The sequence below is a fragment of the Cucumis sativus genome, chromosome 5 (genome assembly GCF_000004075.3).
Source record: "Cucumis sativus cultivar 9930 chromosome 5, Cucumber_9930_V3, whole genome shotgun sequence".
In the NCBI taxonomy this organism is placed as follows: Eukaryota; Viridiplantae; Streptophyta; class Magnoliopsida; order Cucurbitales; family Cucurbitaceae; genus Cucumis; species Cucumis sativus.
The window spans coordinates 18,380,819-18,396,292 of NC_026659.2; the positions used below are offsets into that span (position 1 = coordinate 18,380,819).

The 15,474-nt window shown below is 31.0% G+C and overlaps 1 protein-coding gene across 1 annotated transcript; it reads right to left on the minus strand.

Moving 5' to 3' along the window:
• Positions 1-13,884: 13,884 nt before the first annotated feature.
• On the minus strand, positions 13,885-14,289 carry LOC105435673. Its single transcript, XM_011657912.2, has one exon. The coding sequence runs from the start codon at positions 14,287-14,289 to the stop codon at positions 13,885-13,887; it is 405 nt and encodes a 134-aa protein (XP_011656214.2).
• Positions 14,290-15,474: the final 1,185 nt, after the last annotated feature.

The window sequence follows — 15,474 nt, forward strand, 5'->3', positions numbered from 1 at the left end:
ATAGGATTGACAAGATTACATTTTTCGATGTTGTCTGAAGCCAGTGGAACAATTTGTCCATGGTAGCACCAATTCGAGCATCAACGGTGACAATAAAATTGGAAGATACTATTTGATTTTCATCAGTAGCTATGTTGTATAGGGTTTGTTCAATGTCCTATTGAAAGTAGAGACAAGAAACACAGATTTACGTAAAAACTTGGGTATAGAAGAAAAACCATAATATTTTGTTCTTATTGTTTTGTATAATAGAAAAAGACATTGTCGTCGTGTGCCCAAAACGTGCAGACCAACCAACGTCCTTAAAATGGATTAGTTTTAAAACAAAAAAATGAGTCATCACAAATCTTTTTCATTGTGTGATTGGACACTGAAATAAAGTTAACAACTTTTAAATAAAATCGTAAAAATTGGTCAGCGAAAACTAGAGTTGAGTTTGAGAGTCATTTTTGTGTGAGAAAGGTGTTAGCACCTCACAACACCCATTTAGAAAACAATAAACAAATTTCAAGTCTTGAATTAAAAATATTCTTTAATTTCTTTTAACCTAATGTCTTATTTTACCCCTCATTACTCAAATATTTTAAGGAATAATATCATAAAATAAGTGGAGAGCATTCCATCGATTAGACTATATTGAACGAAAAAAAATTTATCTCAAGAAAGTGAAAAATTAGTACAATTTCTCAAAATTCGTCATAGAAATAACCTTCTAATTACAAAAAGATTTTTTTAAAAAAAAAATAATTAAAATCATTTTTTTTCTTGAAATCAAATATGTGATCCCTCACCTCAAGAATTCTAGAAAATCAAATTTTCAAGTTTTCTAGATTCCGTCGTAGGATTTTGTTTAAAAAACGGTATAATTAGAAAACGTATTTATGCATCGGGACACATGTTAGAAAAAATGTGTCGAAAGATGAACTCTTGTGCGTCATGAGTTCCTAGATATCTTCCGGCGTTATATGAACGTCGAAGATGTTGTCAATATAGTGTCAAGAGATGTCTAGAAACTCCCGACGTGCGTCGGGAGTTCCTCTATTTTTTTTAAAAAAGTACCTTCTATTAATTCCTAAATTCAAATTAAAAATTTGAAATTCAAACTCAACTTCAATTTCAATTTCAACACTTCAAATTCAAGACTTGAACATTTCAAATTCAAATTCAACGCTTCAAATTCAAATTCCTAAAACCTAAAACCAATTCAAAATCCTAACGACACTTCAAATTCAATTTCAATACTAAAACCTATAACTAATTCAAAATCTAAATACAAAAACTAATTTGAAATCTAAAACTTGAAACTAATTAACTAAAACAAAACAATAACTAAACTAAACCACTTACCTGAATGAAGGGTGACAATGGAGATGACGACGAACGGTTGGACAAGAACGAGAGCGAGCAGTGGCGTGGATCTGTCTCCTTCTCAATCTCTCTCAACTCTGTGAATTAAAGAATTGAAGAGGGTTTTTATATGAGAATGTTTGACGCACATCGAAAATGTCGGGAGACACCCCCTATTCTCGACACCATAAGTAAAACATCGAAAATAGTTTTACTTCTCCTGACGTTTTACTTATGATGTCGGGAGAAGTGAAAACTATTTCCGATGTCGTAGAAAGAGACGTTTGAAAAAATGCGAAAATTAAATATTTATTTATCTTCTCCCGACGCCTTGAACTACGACGTCGCGAATATTTTTCACTTCTTCCAGCATTTTACTTATGAAGTCGGGAATGACTAAACTTTTGTCGACGTTGTGCAAGGAGACATCGAAAAAAATGCAAAAATTAAATATTTATTTATTTTCTCTCGATGTCTTGAACTATGACATCAGAAATATTTTTCACTTCTCCCGATGTTTTACTTATGACGTCTGAAATGACTAAACTTTTCTTGACGTCGTGCAAAGAGACGTTGGAAAAAAATGCGAGAATTAAATATTTATCTATCTTCTTCCAACGTCTTGAACTACGACATCAAAAATACATGTCTCGACCGACGTGTATTTTTATACGTCGATGATTGACCTTTGTTCCGACATTGTTTTTACTAATATCTTTTTCTGCATCATGAGAACTCGAATTTCTTATAGTAAAAGATGAAGATAGTTCTCATTTGTTATAGTAAAAGATGAAGATTTAGGAGTTACTGAAAGAGAAAATAAAATAGATATTATACCTCTTTTAATTTTTTTTAAGAAGAGATAAAGATTCGATTTTTTCCGATTAAGAAAAGTAAGAATAGAATGTGAAGGTTGTAAAATTTTATAGGTTTTCTTTATGTAGCCCTTTCTTCATGTTATCCATGAAACAAGAAGATATTATATATAATAACTCTTTTCTTAGAAATTCTAAATGATGGAGTTGATTTGAATTTAAAAGCAATACCAATATCAACATTTAAAATGGCATAAAACCTTTAATAATCAAAACCAAATTAAAAATTTATTCATTTAAAATGGCATGAAACCTTTAATAATCAAAACCAAATTAAAAATTAAAAATTTATTCCTTGGTTAGATTAATTACTCAACCAAGCTACCATGCAACTTTTAAAAAATATTTAAATAATATCTTTTACAAAAATGGATTAATTACAAAATTTAAATCAAATGTATACAAAAATTAATCTACTATTTAAGGATAGTAAAAAGAATAAACGATACAAATTCACCATAGTTTTACTATATTTACTATATTTTTATTATATTCTTCGTAATAATTTTTTTTATTTTTGTTATATTCACAACACTAAATTTTTTTGCTATATCTTAATAATAAATTTATGAATAATAATAATTTTTTTATATTCATAATAATAATTTTTTTTTCACTATATTCATAATAATAAAAAAAATTGCTATGTTTTAATAATAAATTTTTTTCATACACAACACTAAATTTTTTTGCTATATCTTAATAATAAATTTATGAATAATAATAATTTTTTTATATTCATAATAATAATTTTTTTTCACTATATTCATAATAATAAAAAAAATTGCTATGTTTTAATAATAAATTTTTTTCATATTCTAAGCTTTTTAAAATTTACAACTATAACAAAATTGGTTAAATTCTATCGGCTAAAAAAATAAATTTATTAAATTCTATTCATAATAGAATAGGTTAAATTCTATCTATGATAGAAAAATAAATTTATTAAATTCTATACATCATAGAACCGATAAACCATGCTATTTGTAAAATTTGTGAAATTCTATAACCAATAGAGATCTAATAGATGAGTTTATCCGTGTCATATGAATCTACAATCTACAAGGAATAAAAAGTTATCCTGTACCCTATCCATGTCAAATTAAAAAATATGAGCAATGTTGTATCAGAAAATAAAGAAAAAACAAAAAAAAACAAAACTCAGCAATCTTGTATCAGATTAGACTCTTTTTGTTGTTGGATCTCCAAGTTTTTGGAATGCCCCAAATTCATCCATTATAATTTCCCTAACTAGTTTTGTGACATCAATTTATGAAGCCCAAGCCCACTATTTGTAATAACTAGTTTTGTGTCAAATGATGATGAGCTTGCTCCCAATTTGTACCATCAAACTTGATAATCTGAACATGATCCAAAGTGCCAGGATCAACACATCTGAAACTCACCGAAACCCCATCTGGAGTTGAGCGTGAATGGTAGAAAGAAGTGATCCCACAAACTTTACAAAAGGTATGCTTTGCAGTATGAGTCCCAAAAGTGTAGGTTGAAATGAAGTCATCCGAGTCTCCCAAAAGCTTAAAATGTTTAGAAGGAACAGTGAAATGTGTATTGCCTCTCATGGAGCAATTTGAACAGTTGCAATCCCAAGCTATCACACTGCTTGCTGCTTCCACTTCCCATCTTATTCTCTTGCAATGGCATCCACCGCTGTGCACTACCATCTCATCATTAACGCCCATGAACTGATCCTCTCCCTTCTCTTCAAAAACCTATTTTCATTTTTTTAAAATAAAACAACATGATTACAAAAATTTTGATTTTACGTGGACTGATTATATCTCTAAAACTTACATTTAATGAAATTCTACGTCCAACAGAAATTCTACGAAGATATACAGCCTAGGTACAACTAATTATTTACCCATATAAAAAAAATTAGAATACTAGTTAATATCAATGAGCCACCTCGATCCAAAACTATATGCATGACTGCTCTGATCTACACTTTTCCAGCCAAGTTACCCCTAATTTAATAGCAGCTCACCTTGACAAACTACCAATTAATTAATATTGTTTTGCCACTATGTATATTAGTATTATACGTTATTTTATTGTTGTCTTTGCAAATGAGGTTAATTACACAGATCCAAAGTAGTACAACCGCAAAACAACCTTGATGGAAAAAGAGGAAAAAGAACAACTTTGATGAGCAAACTCCAAGAAAGAGCTATCATAAACTAACTCAAAAAAGAAAGTTGAAAGGGTTCGATTTGGAAGTATTTAGTCTTCCTTTTTTTCTTTAGAGAGCCCAACCAGATGCGTTTGTTTGAAGAAAGAAAAAGAAAGGAAAATAGGGAATAGTCCAAAAGGGCAATAATATCCCCCTTATCTGAATTAACAAATAAAGGCCTCGTTGTTTGCTCTCTTTTTACTCTTATCACTGAAATTGGCAAACATTGACATATATAATATTACACGTTCACACACACAAACCCATTAAAATATTTTTGCCAATAAAAACGAGGCCATTAACTCCCATCCCATCATTTGTAAGAAGAAACCCTTTCAGAAAATTAATTGAACTTACCAAGCAAATTTGGAACGGAGGAAAATAGAGGTGTGAAAATTTGTGTGCTTTTGTTGAAATTTAGTTATTGAAAAGGAGGGCAATGGAATTTAAGAATATATAGTTGAGAAACAAGATAATAATAATAAGAGTGTACGGTGAGTGGTGAGTGGTGAGTGTAAGTGAGGTGGCATTGAATGGTGGAAGAAGACAAAAATAGTATGAGGAGGTGTCCTTCTTTAAGCCTCTTATGTGGAAGGTTAGGATAATTACCCTAACAAAGGCATCAACAATTTTGATCTTATCTATCTTTCTTTCTTTTCATTTTTTGGTTATTTTATATTTATATATTACAACCCAACATTACATCTTACCGACTTTAACTTTGCATTGCAAAAAAAAAAGTGTTTTTCTTTTAAAAAAAATATCAAACCTACCAAATATTTCTAAAAATGAAAAAAACTCACAGATTCACAGTGTGAAATACCAAAAATATCGTAGTCAACATGTGATTAATCGGCCACACACACGTGTGTAATTCTTATTTTAAATTATCACGATACGCAACCATATAGGAAATGACACACAATCGTGTAGGTAGTATCAACACCAAACACACGAGTAAGTGTCTTTCTTCTTTGAAACGATCTAAACCAAGATCATTTAGATATTTGTACACGATCATGAACGTACCAAGAGCTAAGCGATCGTGTACCAATATCTAAACAATTTTGGTTCACAATCGTGTAACAAGATCTTTCATACTTGGTACTTGTACCAAGATCTAAACGATTTTTTTGTTCAAGATCGTGTACTAAGGTCTTTCATATATTCGTGCACGATCTTGGTACTAGATCATTTATATCTGAAAAAAGAAATATATGAGCGATGATAAAGATCGTTTACCAAGTAGGAATTTGAAGAAGTGAAAAATGAAGAAAGAAATCCTACAAGAGGAAATAAAGAAATCACGAACAAAGAACAAGTGAGAAATGTAGAAGAAGCAATAATATAAAGAGGATATGAATAAATCACAAAGAAAATAAAATTAATATCGTCCACAATATTTAAAGGAAAACCTGAAGTTTATGAAAATATCATCGATTTTTTTAATTTTGTTACACATGTCGTAAATATTTTGATGTTTTGTGATATTTATGAAAATTAACCAAAAAAAACCTTTAAAATTTCTCGTAAAATGTTATTTAATAAGTCAATTCTCAATTTTCTATTTACTAATTTCATTATGTTGTCAATTGATTCAAACAATTCTTCATATATTTTAATATGGTAAAATTAAGGGTTTTTTTCAAAAATCCAACAAATCATACAAGTATTTACAACAGTATAAAATAATTTTAATAAAAGAAAATGCTCACAAATCCACAATGTGAAATAACAAAATTATCCCAGATGAATCGATCACAGAATTATGAAAAAAAAGATTTTGTACTCAGTCTAAACGAACTTGTACGCAATCTAACGATGTTGTACTAACTTTAAACGATCTTGTACCCTTGTACCAAGTCTAAACGTTCTTGTACCATTATATCTAATCTAAAAAATCTTGTACACAATCGAAACGATATTATACCAAAACTAAACAATCTATCTGAAATTAATAACTGATTGTTTAAATATTTGTACAAGATCGTTTAAATATCTTATATCAATATCATTTAGATATTGTACCAAGGAGAAAAAAATGAGAAATGAAGAAGAATGAAAATGAAGAAATGCAAACAAGAGATTGGAATGGAGAATGAGAAATAATATGAAGAAGAGAATATTAAATCGCAAAAAAGAATAAGAAAAAAAACTGAAAAACCATCTTGCAATAATCAAAATCCAACAAAGATAAATATGAAACTTATGAAAAAGTAATTGGCTTCAGGTTCTTTTATTAAATTGTTATACAAACGGTCAATGTTTAACACTTTTGTTATATTTATGTAAATTTACCTAAAATTAAATCTCTCATGGATATTTTTTTTTATCGTAACTTTTCACTTAATTTTTCTGATTCACGTAATTTTTCATTGTACATGTGTAAGAGCAAATTGTGTTCTTATTGGAGCCACCTCTCTTTTACATCATTTTATGAAAACCTTGTGATTTCGGGGTGGCAAAATTTTACAATTTCGATTCTAAATTATCATTTGTTCTTGAAGTTGTAATTTATCATTCAAATTTTTTTCTTGATAAAATATTGTCTCGGTCTTAGGAGTAAAGGGATAAAAGCCCTGTGACAGCGGAAGATTTTATATAATCATTCCTCAATTGAATTTGAGAATCCTAAAATATCAATATATTGAGCAAAATAATTAAGAAACTAGTTTTCCTATTAACACTTAAAGCTAAGCATGTTTTCTAATTATAGATTAGAGAAAGAAAAACTTACATGTTTGACGTCTCTAAGTCTATAAAACAGATATCCAAATTGGGACACCACCCATCGAAGATCTTTCTATTCTCTGGGATGAGATTCGTTTGAGATCCAATTGAGATGAAAAAATTTTTAGAGATTTTGTTAGAGAAACTCTTTTGCAAAAAAAAGCAAAATTATTAGTTGAAGAAAAACTTTTTTTTTTTTCGTATTTATCACTCTTTTTCCTTCATGGAGTAGGAGATAGTTATGTGATTCTATTAATTTAAAAAATATAAAATTAATATAAATTTTAAATCTACTAACTAATTAATAATTAATCAATTAGTTAATTATTAATTAATTAATATTTCATTTAAATCTTATTTAATGAATACCTCTTCAATATTTTATAGTTTTATATTAATTTAATTATATCAAATTTAATTAAATAAGATAAAACTAATATGTTAAATGACATATCTACTTGACAAATTTGTTTTCAACCTGGATGCTAGAGAAGACGATAAACATTTACACTGCACAATTACAGAGAAAAAACAATACACATTTTAGTTTATAGATTCTTACCATCTTCTTCACCATTAGTAGGTTCTCCCTTCATAGTACGTAGCTAGAAAATGCATCCAAACGAAATCGTCGTTGTTGTCTCTACCTTCACAATCACCCAACAACAGATGCTAATGATATTGGAAGCACTATTGAATGACCACAAGAGGACAACTCAAATACCAGTCGACACTAGAAATAGGATTAGACATTTAATGTACTTTCGAATGATAATACACATGTTTGACCTTGTGTGTTGCCAAAATACGCGGATGGACAGAGGATGTTTCACGATTTTGTGCCATTTACTATGAACAACGGCCAGTTTATAACCGATGGAAGTTGTCGATGTTAAGGCCGAGATGGTCGCTATCTTTCTTCATGTCATGGCGCACGATGTGAAGAACCACCAGATTCAAAGAGAGTTTGTACGGTCCTGTGAGATAGTCTTGCGACATTTCAACATTGTCTTGATGGTCATGCTTCGTCTGCATGACTAGTTATTGGCTCAACCACGGCATGTGATGAGCAAATGCACAAATGAGGTGGTGGTCTTTCAAGGTTAGGGCTAAAATAACTTGTGATTTTTTTTTACTTGGAACTTGTCCAAACTCTAAATCATCATTAGATATTTGTTGCAGAATTGTCTAGGGACATTAGACGACACATACATCAAAGTTAAAGTGTCCGCAACTGATCTACCAAGGTATTGAACCCAAAAGGGCGAAGTGACAACAAATTTTCTTAGTGTATGCGATACGAAGGGGAGCTTTGTTTTCGTCTTAGCCGACTAAGAAGGATCTGCAACAGACTCACGTATCTTACAAGATGCAATTTTTTTACTTAATAGTCTGAAGGTTGCAAAGGGTGAGATCATATGTTCTCACTAACCCACGTTAAATAAGTTTGAAATTTATTTAATTTTTTTCCTTTAATTAACGGCTTAACACTATGTAACCTCATATCCCTCAGGGTTTTACTACCTGTGCGACGCGGGATGCTCAAATGCAAAGGGTTTTCTAACGTCGTATAAAGAGCAATGATATCATCTGCAAGAGTGGTGTGGTATCAGAAACACTCCAATAACACCGAAGGAGTTCTTCAACATGAAACATTTTTCTGCACAAAATATCATTGAAAGAGTGTTTGGGCTGTTGAAGGATCAATGGGCAATACTACGAGAAAGTCCCACTACCTGGTCAAGTCCAATGTTAGACTATTATGGCTTGCTGTCTCCGCCATAATTTAATAAATTGGGAGATGACGAACACCAACATATTGGATGACGAAGACAAGGGTGACTCGACACACGCAACTACTAGTTGTGATGAAATCAACTACATTGAGGCCTCAAATGAACAGACTCAATGGAGGGATGCCCTTGTGGAGTCAATGTTCAACAAATGGCAGTTGCGTAATGACTAGTACCATTTGTTTTGTAGTACAACCCTGTTATTAAGATGGTTGTATAGTATGTGTATTCCCATTAATTTTCGTTGTCGTCTTATTGTGTGTACTGAGAATTTTTTTTCCATAACTTTGTCATTGATGTTTAATTATCATACTACTTCCTTGGTTTATATATTTATATGTATTTGTTACTTACAATACTTTTAATGATTCATTTGGTTTATCATAATGACTAGTTCATCTAGAAACCCTAAGCATCCATGGATGATGGTGGAGGAGACGTGCCAGTAGACTGCCTTGTGGACTTAGTGAACTTGGGGGGTGGAGGTCGAACAACGGGACCTTCCGGTCGGGTTATCTATTACAACTAGTTAGGATGTTAGAATTAAGAAAGAATGCCCAACTGTAGATTGACCACCCTTGTCATCGAAAGTCGAATAAAATTATTGAAAAAGATATTTTAGGCCATTGGTGAGATGAGGGGACCGGCGGGCAGTGGTTCAAATGGAACGGTGATGTGAAGTGCATCATCACTAAGAGGGATGTGTTCGAAAATTGGGTATGGGTAAGATGCGAAACTTAATTTTATGATTAACAGGGTATAATGAAATACAAATCACAATTTTTTTTTTTTTTTGCTCTGTTTTCTAGACGAATCCTGCAGAAATAGAACTTTTGAACAAGTCCTTCCCGCATTACGACGAGTTGTCATACGTCTTTGGAAAAGACCGTGTGACAGGGGCCCATGCTGAGACATTTGCAGACATCGAGTCCAACGTGCCAAGACCTAGCGATAGTGTCTACGTAGAGGATGGCTTGGGGACAGAGTTCCCGGCTATGTGCAGCCCGAGGATGAACCTCTCACCGGACGACATGATGGTCAGACGATTTGGTAGGTCCAACGACTGTAGGTCAGATTCTAGCGGTTAGAAAAGGAAGTGCGGCATGCAGGCGTTTGAGGCTTAAGACCTCATTTGGGACGTCTGGACATTGCAATGATCAACTTAGGGCCATTGCAGAATGGCCAGATAAAGCTAACCAGAAAGAAGATGTGATGATGTAGGAGGTCATTACGCATATGCAATCCATTTCGGGGCCTTAGTATGGAGGACATTAGTAAATGTGTGATGATAGTAATAGAAAAGCTTCATTAGGATGTCCAATCTGAGGAAGGTCACATGCTACAGGGTTCTCCTCTACGAAAACCCATGACTATGGTGCTCTGTTTCCTTCGCAAAACATGTATTTTTTTTTCTTTTCATCGAATTCATGTTTTTGTTTTCCTAATTTGCACTACCCGTTTGTACGTTGTAATGGACATTAACTATTTATGACAGTTTCTTTTCCAATATTGCCTAATGAGTAATAAATTAATTTATGGAGAGGTCGGCAAACGCATAGTACTGGACGGTAAAAAATATCATCGTTCTCTAAATAAATAATAATGTGTGATTTATGATAGAAATGTCACTTTTCGATAAAAAAAAAAATCGGTGCATGTTTAGCAAACAATTATATTAATTAAATTATTTAGGTGGTTTATGGTGTTTGTAAAGGAAGAGTGAGGTTGCATATAGGATGGAATGAATGATAGTGAAGAGAAGTAGAATGATGTGAGAAAAAAAAAAGGGAAACAAAAGAGTATGGGAATACATATAGTTGATATAAGAGAGAAAAAGAAAGGAATATGAGAATGGTTGAGACATGTGTATAATAGGAAAAGTGGAATTCCTTGTAATTATTGAATATAGGAGTTGGAGATGGAGTTGTACCTTTCCTTGGATTCCTTAAATTATTTCATAAAGTGGAGAATATTAGATAATAAATTTAAATTTGCTACTTTTTTGTGCTTCATCTAAGTTTGAAGTTTGGCCACATTTCATTCTGCCCACACCCCAACCCCTTCTACCTCTTTGTTTTAGAATCCCTAAACCAATCATATCAAATTATTAAAAAAACACTTACCTGTTTTTCATCTCATTTAATTAAACTAAAAATAAATAAATTTAAACCCTAGAAAAACAATTGTATTGACTAAAATATATACAAATATATAATAAAATGGTCATTTTATATGTGATAGACACCCATAACTAGACTACTATATACAAGCTAATAAAGATTGATAGATGTTTTATTAGTACCTATAGTTGTCAATCAATTCAATAATGAAACTTCTTCAATATATCTATAAATATTTTGACGGGTTTAATTTTACTATTTAAAATAATTATCGTAAAACAATGAATAGAAATTTGTGTTTCACGGAAGATAATTTAATGCTTCTAGACTTATAATTATAAAAAAAAATATGTTAAGTAAAGTAAAGTAGTAGTGTTCATGCTACCATATAGTGTTTGAATAATTAGTAACATTGGAGAGCTTTATCATCTCAAGTGTGTTGATAGTTTTTGATCTCCTATAAAAGAAAAAGAAAACATTAAACCCGAGAAGCGCAAATTGTTTAAACATGAATCATGCATATAAGTCTAAAATAAATTAAAATTTTATTTTCTCTTACTACTCAAAAGCAACAACAATATGGATAGACGTTTGTATCGTAAAAATTAAACACGTATTGAGAATCTATATGTTTTATAGTTTAGTAAATATACATTTGGCGATTCTAATTCTAAAAAATGTATTTGGCGATTCTAATTCTAAAAAATGTGTTTGTATTATGTAATGGGTAAATTTGTTTATATTTTTATTGGATTCAAAATTTGAACTATTACATTTGAAAATACAAAATTATATTAAACACATGTAAAAAAATTCAATAATTCTTTTAATATAATATATATTATTTGTTGTATTATCTTCCTATATAACATTACTAAATAATAATTATTTAAATATTTTAGGTTAAATTAAACCTTTGATATCTATGATTTTGAAACGATTGGATTTAGTCCATAAAATTATAGAAATTCAAATAGTATTGTTTGTGAAAGTATTTTCAAACCATAAGAATTATACGAGGTTTTACCTTTACCATACTATAGAAATTAGACTCTTACTTTCTCTGTTCTATTATTTATTAAGTTTATTAATGGAACCATATATATGGAAACTAATTTTGCAGTTTAACCATTTTTTAAAAATATAAATTATATTCATAAACAAATTAATAAAAATTTATTTATAAATTAAATAATCTTAGCGTGCAAGTAAGATAAGTATCATGATTTATAAGTATACAACATCAAACACATTTAAGCTAGTTTTGAAATTAAAATTCAATATTGGAATATACAAACATAAAATACAAGTTTATTTTTATTGAATACCTTGTTTTTAAGTTTATGTTTTTAAATTCTTTACTAAACAGATCTTGATATTATGATATGATAATTGTTATGATGATGCAAGTGTAAGAAAAATATAAACTCGCATTAAATTAAAGTATTAGATATTATTACTTTTTTAGTGTAGTTCGAAAGATAACATACTGATTAGCATCGAAAAAGTTAATAGTTTTAATAATCTAATACATGTTATAATTTGTATTAGTTAAAGTATATGATTTAAATGAAAAGAGTAGAAAAGTGGGTTAGAAGTTGGTGTTAATTGTATTGAAATACAATGAATAAAGACCATAAAAAAATTCTAAAGACTCCACTTAATTACGACCACAAATAACATGTGAACTTTATTATTCATCACATTAAATGTAACGTTTGGCCACAAATTGATATGTATATGACCAAATACATGTGAGTCAGAGAAAAATTCACAAATTAAACTATTAAGAGATGTATGTAATTCAACAATAGCAATACTATCAATTTATTTACCTACATAGTATTTTTCAATCAACAACATATTTTGTAGTGTTAGAGAGTAGATAAGAAAAGGGGAAAAAGAGATTGAAAATGAGAGTAAGAAAGGAAATGGTATGTGATGTTTGTTGTGTGGTAAAGTTAATAAATACAAAAATAAATGAGTATACCTAACAATTAACATGTTGTAAGGCCGTATTAACTCCCCCGCTTCACGATGTGACGATTGGGGAATCACACCCTCTCCTCGCCCTTCCGCCCTTTCGCCCTTTCGCCCTTTCGCCCATTCCAAAATTTTCCTTCACAAAATCCAACAACCCAACAATATTTTAACGTAACTAATTTTATTTTAATTATTATTCCTATTATGTGTATTCAATATCTAACTATTTTTTTTTTCTTTTATACAATTAACATACCAAACTGTTGACCAACAAAACTGAAACCTCCAAAATTTGTAAATTGTGTATAAAAATTATTTTACAAATTTTGCAAAATATTGTTATGGAAACCAAAAGCTTATTTTCTATAACCCCATTTATAATAACTATTTTGTTTGTTGTTTTTTTTATTTGAAAATTAAATTTCTAAAACTCTTACTTCTCTCTCAAATTTTTTTTTTTTATACATATTGTCTACTTCCTATAATGTTCGCAAAAATTTTAAAAAGTTCTGAAAAACTAAAAAAAATAAAAAGAAAGAATAGGTTTTTGAAAACATGCTTTATAATTTTTAGATTTTAAGAGCGAGCTCAATTTCTTTTTTCTCTCAAGAAAACGCCTAAGAAATGGGCATAAATTCCGACCTATTAAAAGACCATAAACTAAAACGATTAATAAAGTAACGTATTCTAACCAAAATTAATATATCAACCGGAAGTATTTAAAGCTAAAAAGTTTGAAACTTCAATCAAATTTAAGGTAACCATTTAACCAAAATTTTAACGTAAAAACACAAAAATGGCAGATGAGTGAAGAACTAACTAACCTTAGGGCGGGCTTAGCTAACTTAGGTCCACCGTGGCATGGGCCGGCGGTGATGTTTTTGGGTGGCAAGAACCACATCCTCCATTTTCCCGCACATCAACGACGGTTTCCGCCTCCGCCACCGCCATAAGCCACTGAATTTGTTGGGCTTCGTGGTTTTCCCCTCAATTTGTCGTCCTAGATCCATAATCTCAGATTCAAAGCTCCTAAGGCTAAAATTATTGCGATCATTGGGGTCTAAAAGGTCAGATAACCGTCTAGAAATGCTGGCAATTTCGTAGCTGTCGAGGAGAGAGTTGGTATGCGGAGTAGGTGTTTGTAACTTGTCCTGAATCAAAATAGTTGGATCACTTCGGTTTGTGGCTTCGAGTCTGTAGCGAGATGGCTTGGGGACAGTGATGGGCCTGGTGAGTCCGAATTCCCGCATCGGCTTGGATTCGGAGCCGGACCCATGCTGGTACCAGGCCCATGCGGCTGCCTTAACCGCCGCTAAGTCGTTGTCTGTTGCAAGTGCATGATTCGCGTTGCAGCGTGGGTTCCGTCGGGGTTGGGTTCTTCCGGTCCGGGAATGGGTTGAGGGAGAGGGATGGAAATGGCATGGGAAGAAAGGGAAGAATAGTGTGGGCTTTTGGGGGAAAACTGGTTGGAATTTTATGGGGATATTATGTTCCACACCACCACTCGGTTTCATGTTTTTATTTCTTTTTCTTTTCCATATTATTCCCTTTAACTTTCATTTTTTTTATGTTTATCTTTATTTATTTAACTTAAATATATCTTCTTCTTTTCTAAATTCTCCTACAAATATTCACATTTTTTAGATATTTGTCTATTTTTACCTTTTATACACATCAACATTTTAAACATTTTGACCCTAAACTTTTTTTCTCTACTTTAAAAAATACATTTCAAACCCTCTATCCCTCTAGTGCCAAAGAGTGTGAATCTATTTCCAACCATTATCATAAAGTTGCCACACAAACTTTAAACCTATTATAAATTATCTTTTAAATTTTAATATTGTAATTAAGATAACTACTGTGGAAATATCATTTATTTCTCCCTTAGAGGAATTAATAATTTCTTTAATTAGTTAGTCTACACAAGCTACTTCAAAGCTTGATGGAGCCATGCCTATGCTAATAAGAAAAGTATTGATAACCAGGCTAATCTTGCCTCAACTAATAAGTAAAGTATTCTACTAACAACCAGATTTAACCCTATTCATTGCTCACCAAGCTATATCATTAACTACCAAGTTTTAAGATAGTCCAAAGTGACGAAATCATATCATATGTTGCTCTTCATGGACAGTATATCTTCGGGAGTGAGGTGGGTTCACTCCACAATTGAGTCTCCGATTAAGGGAAATCCGTTTTCTATAATCCTTTTTATTTTATTTTTTTCACTATTTCATTCCTTCCCCAGTTCTTTTCAACTTTTCAAAGGTAGACCCTACGGGTCATTTTTCACTTTTTCTCCATTTACTCACTTTCCTTTTCTCTCACTTTTTTGATTTAGTTTTTTATAACACCCTTTCTTTTTCTCTTGATAAAATATATGTTTAAAGTTTATTGTACACTTTTTCACTTCCTATATATATGCATTATAA

Coding starts and splice junctions, on each gene's coding strand:
- LOC105435673 (XM_011657912.2), bottom strand. CDS start 14,289: ATGCGGGAATTCGGACTCACCAGGCCCATCACTGTCCCCAAGCCATCT.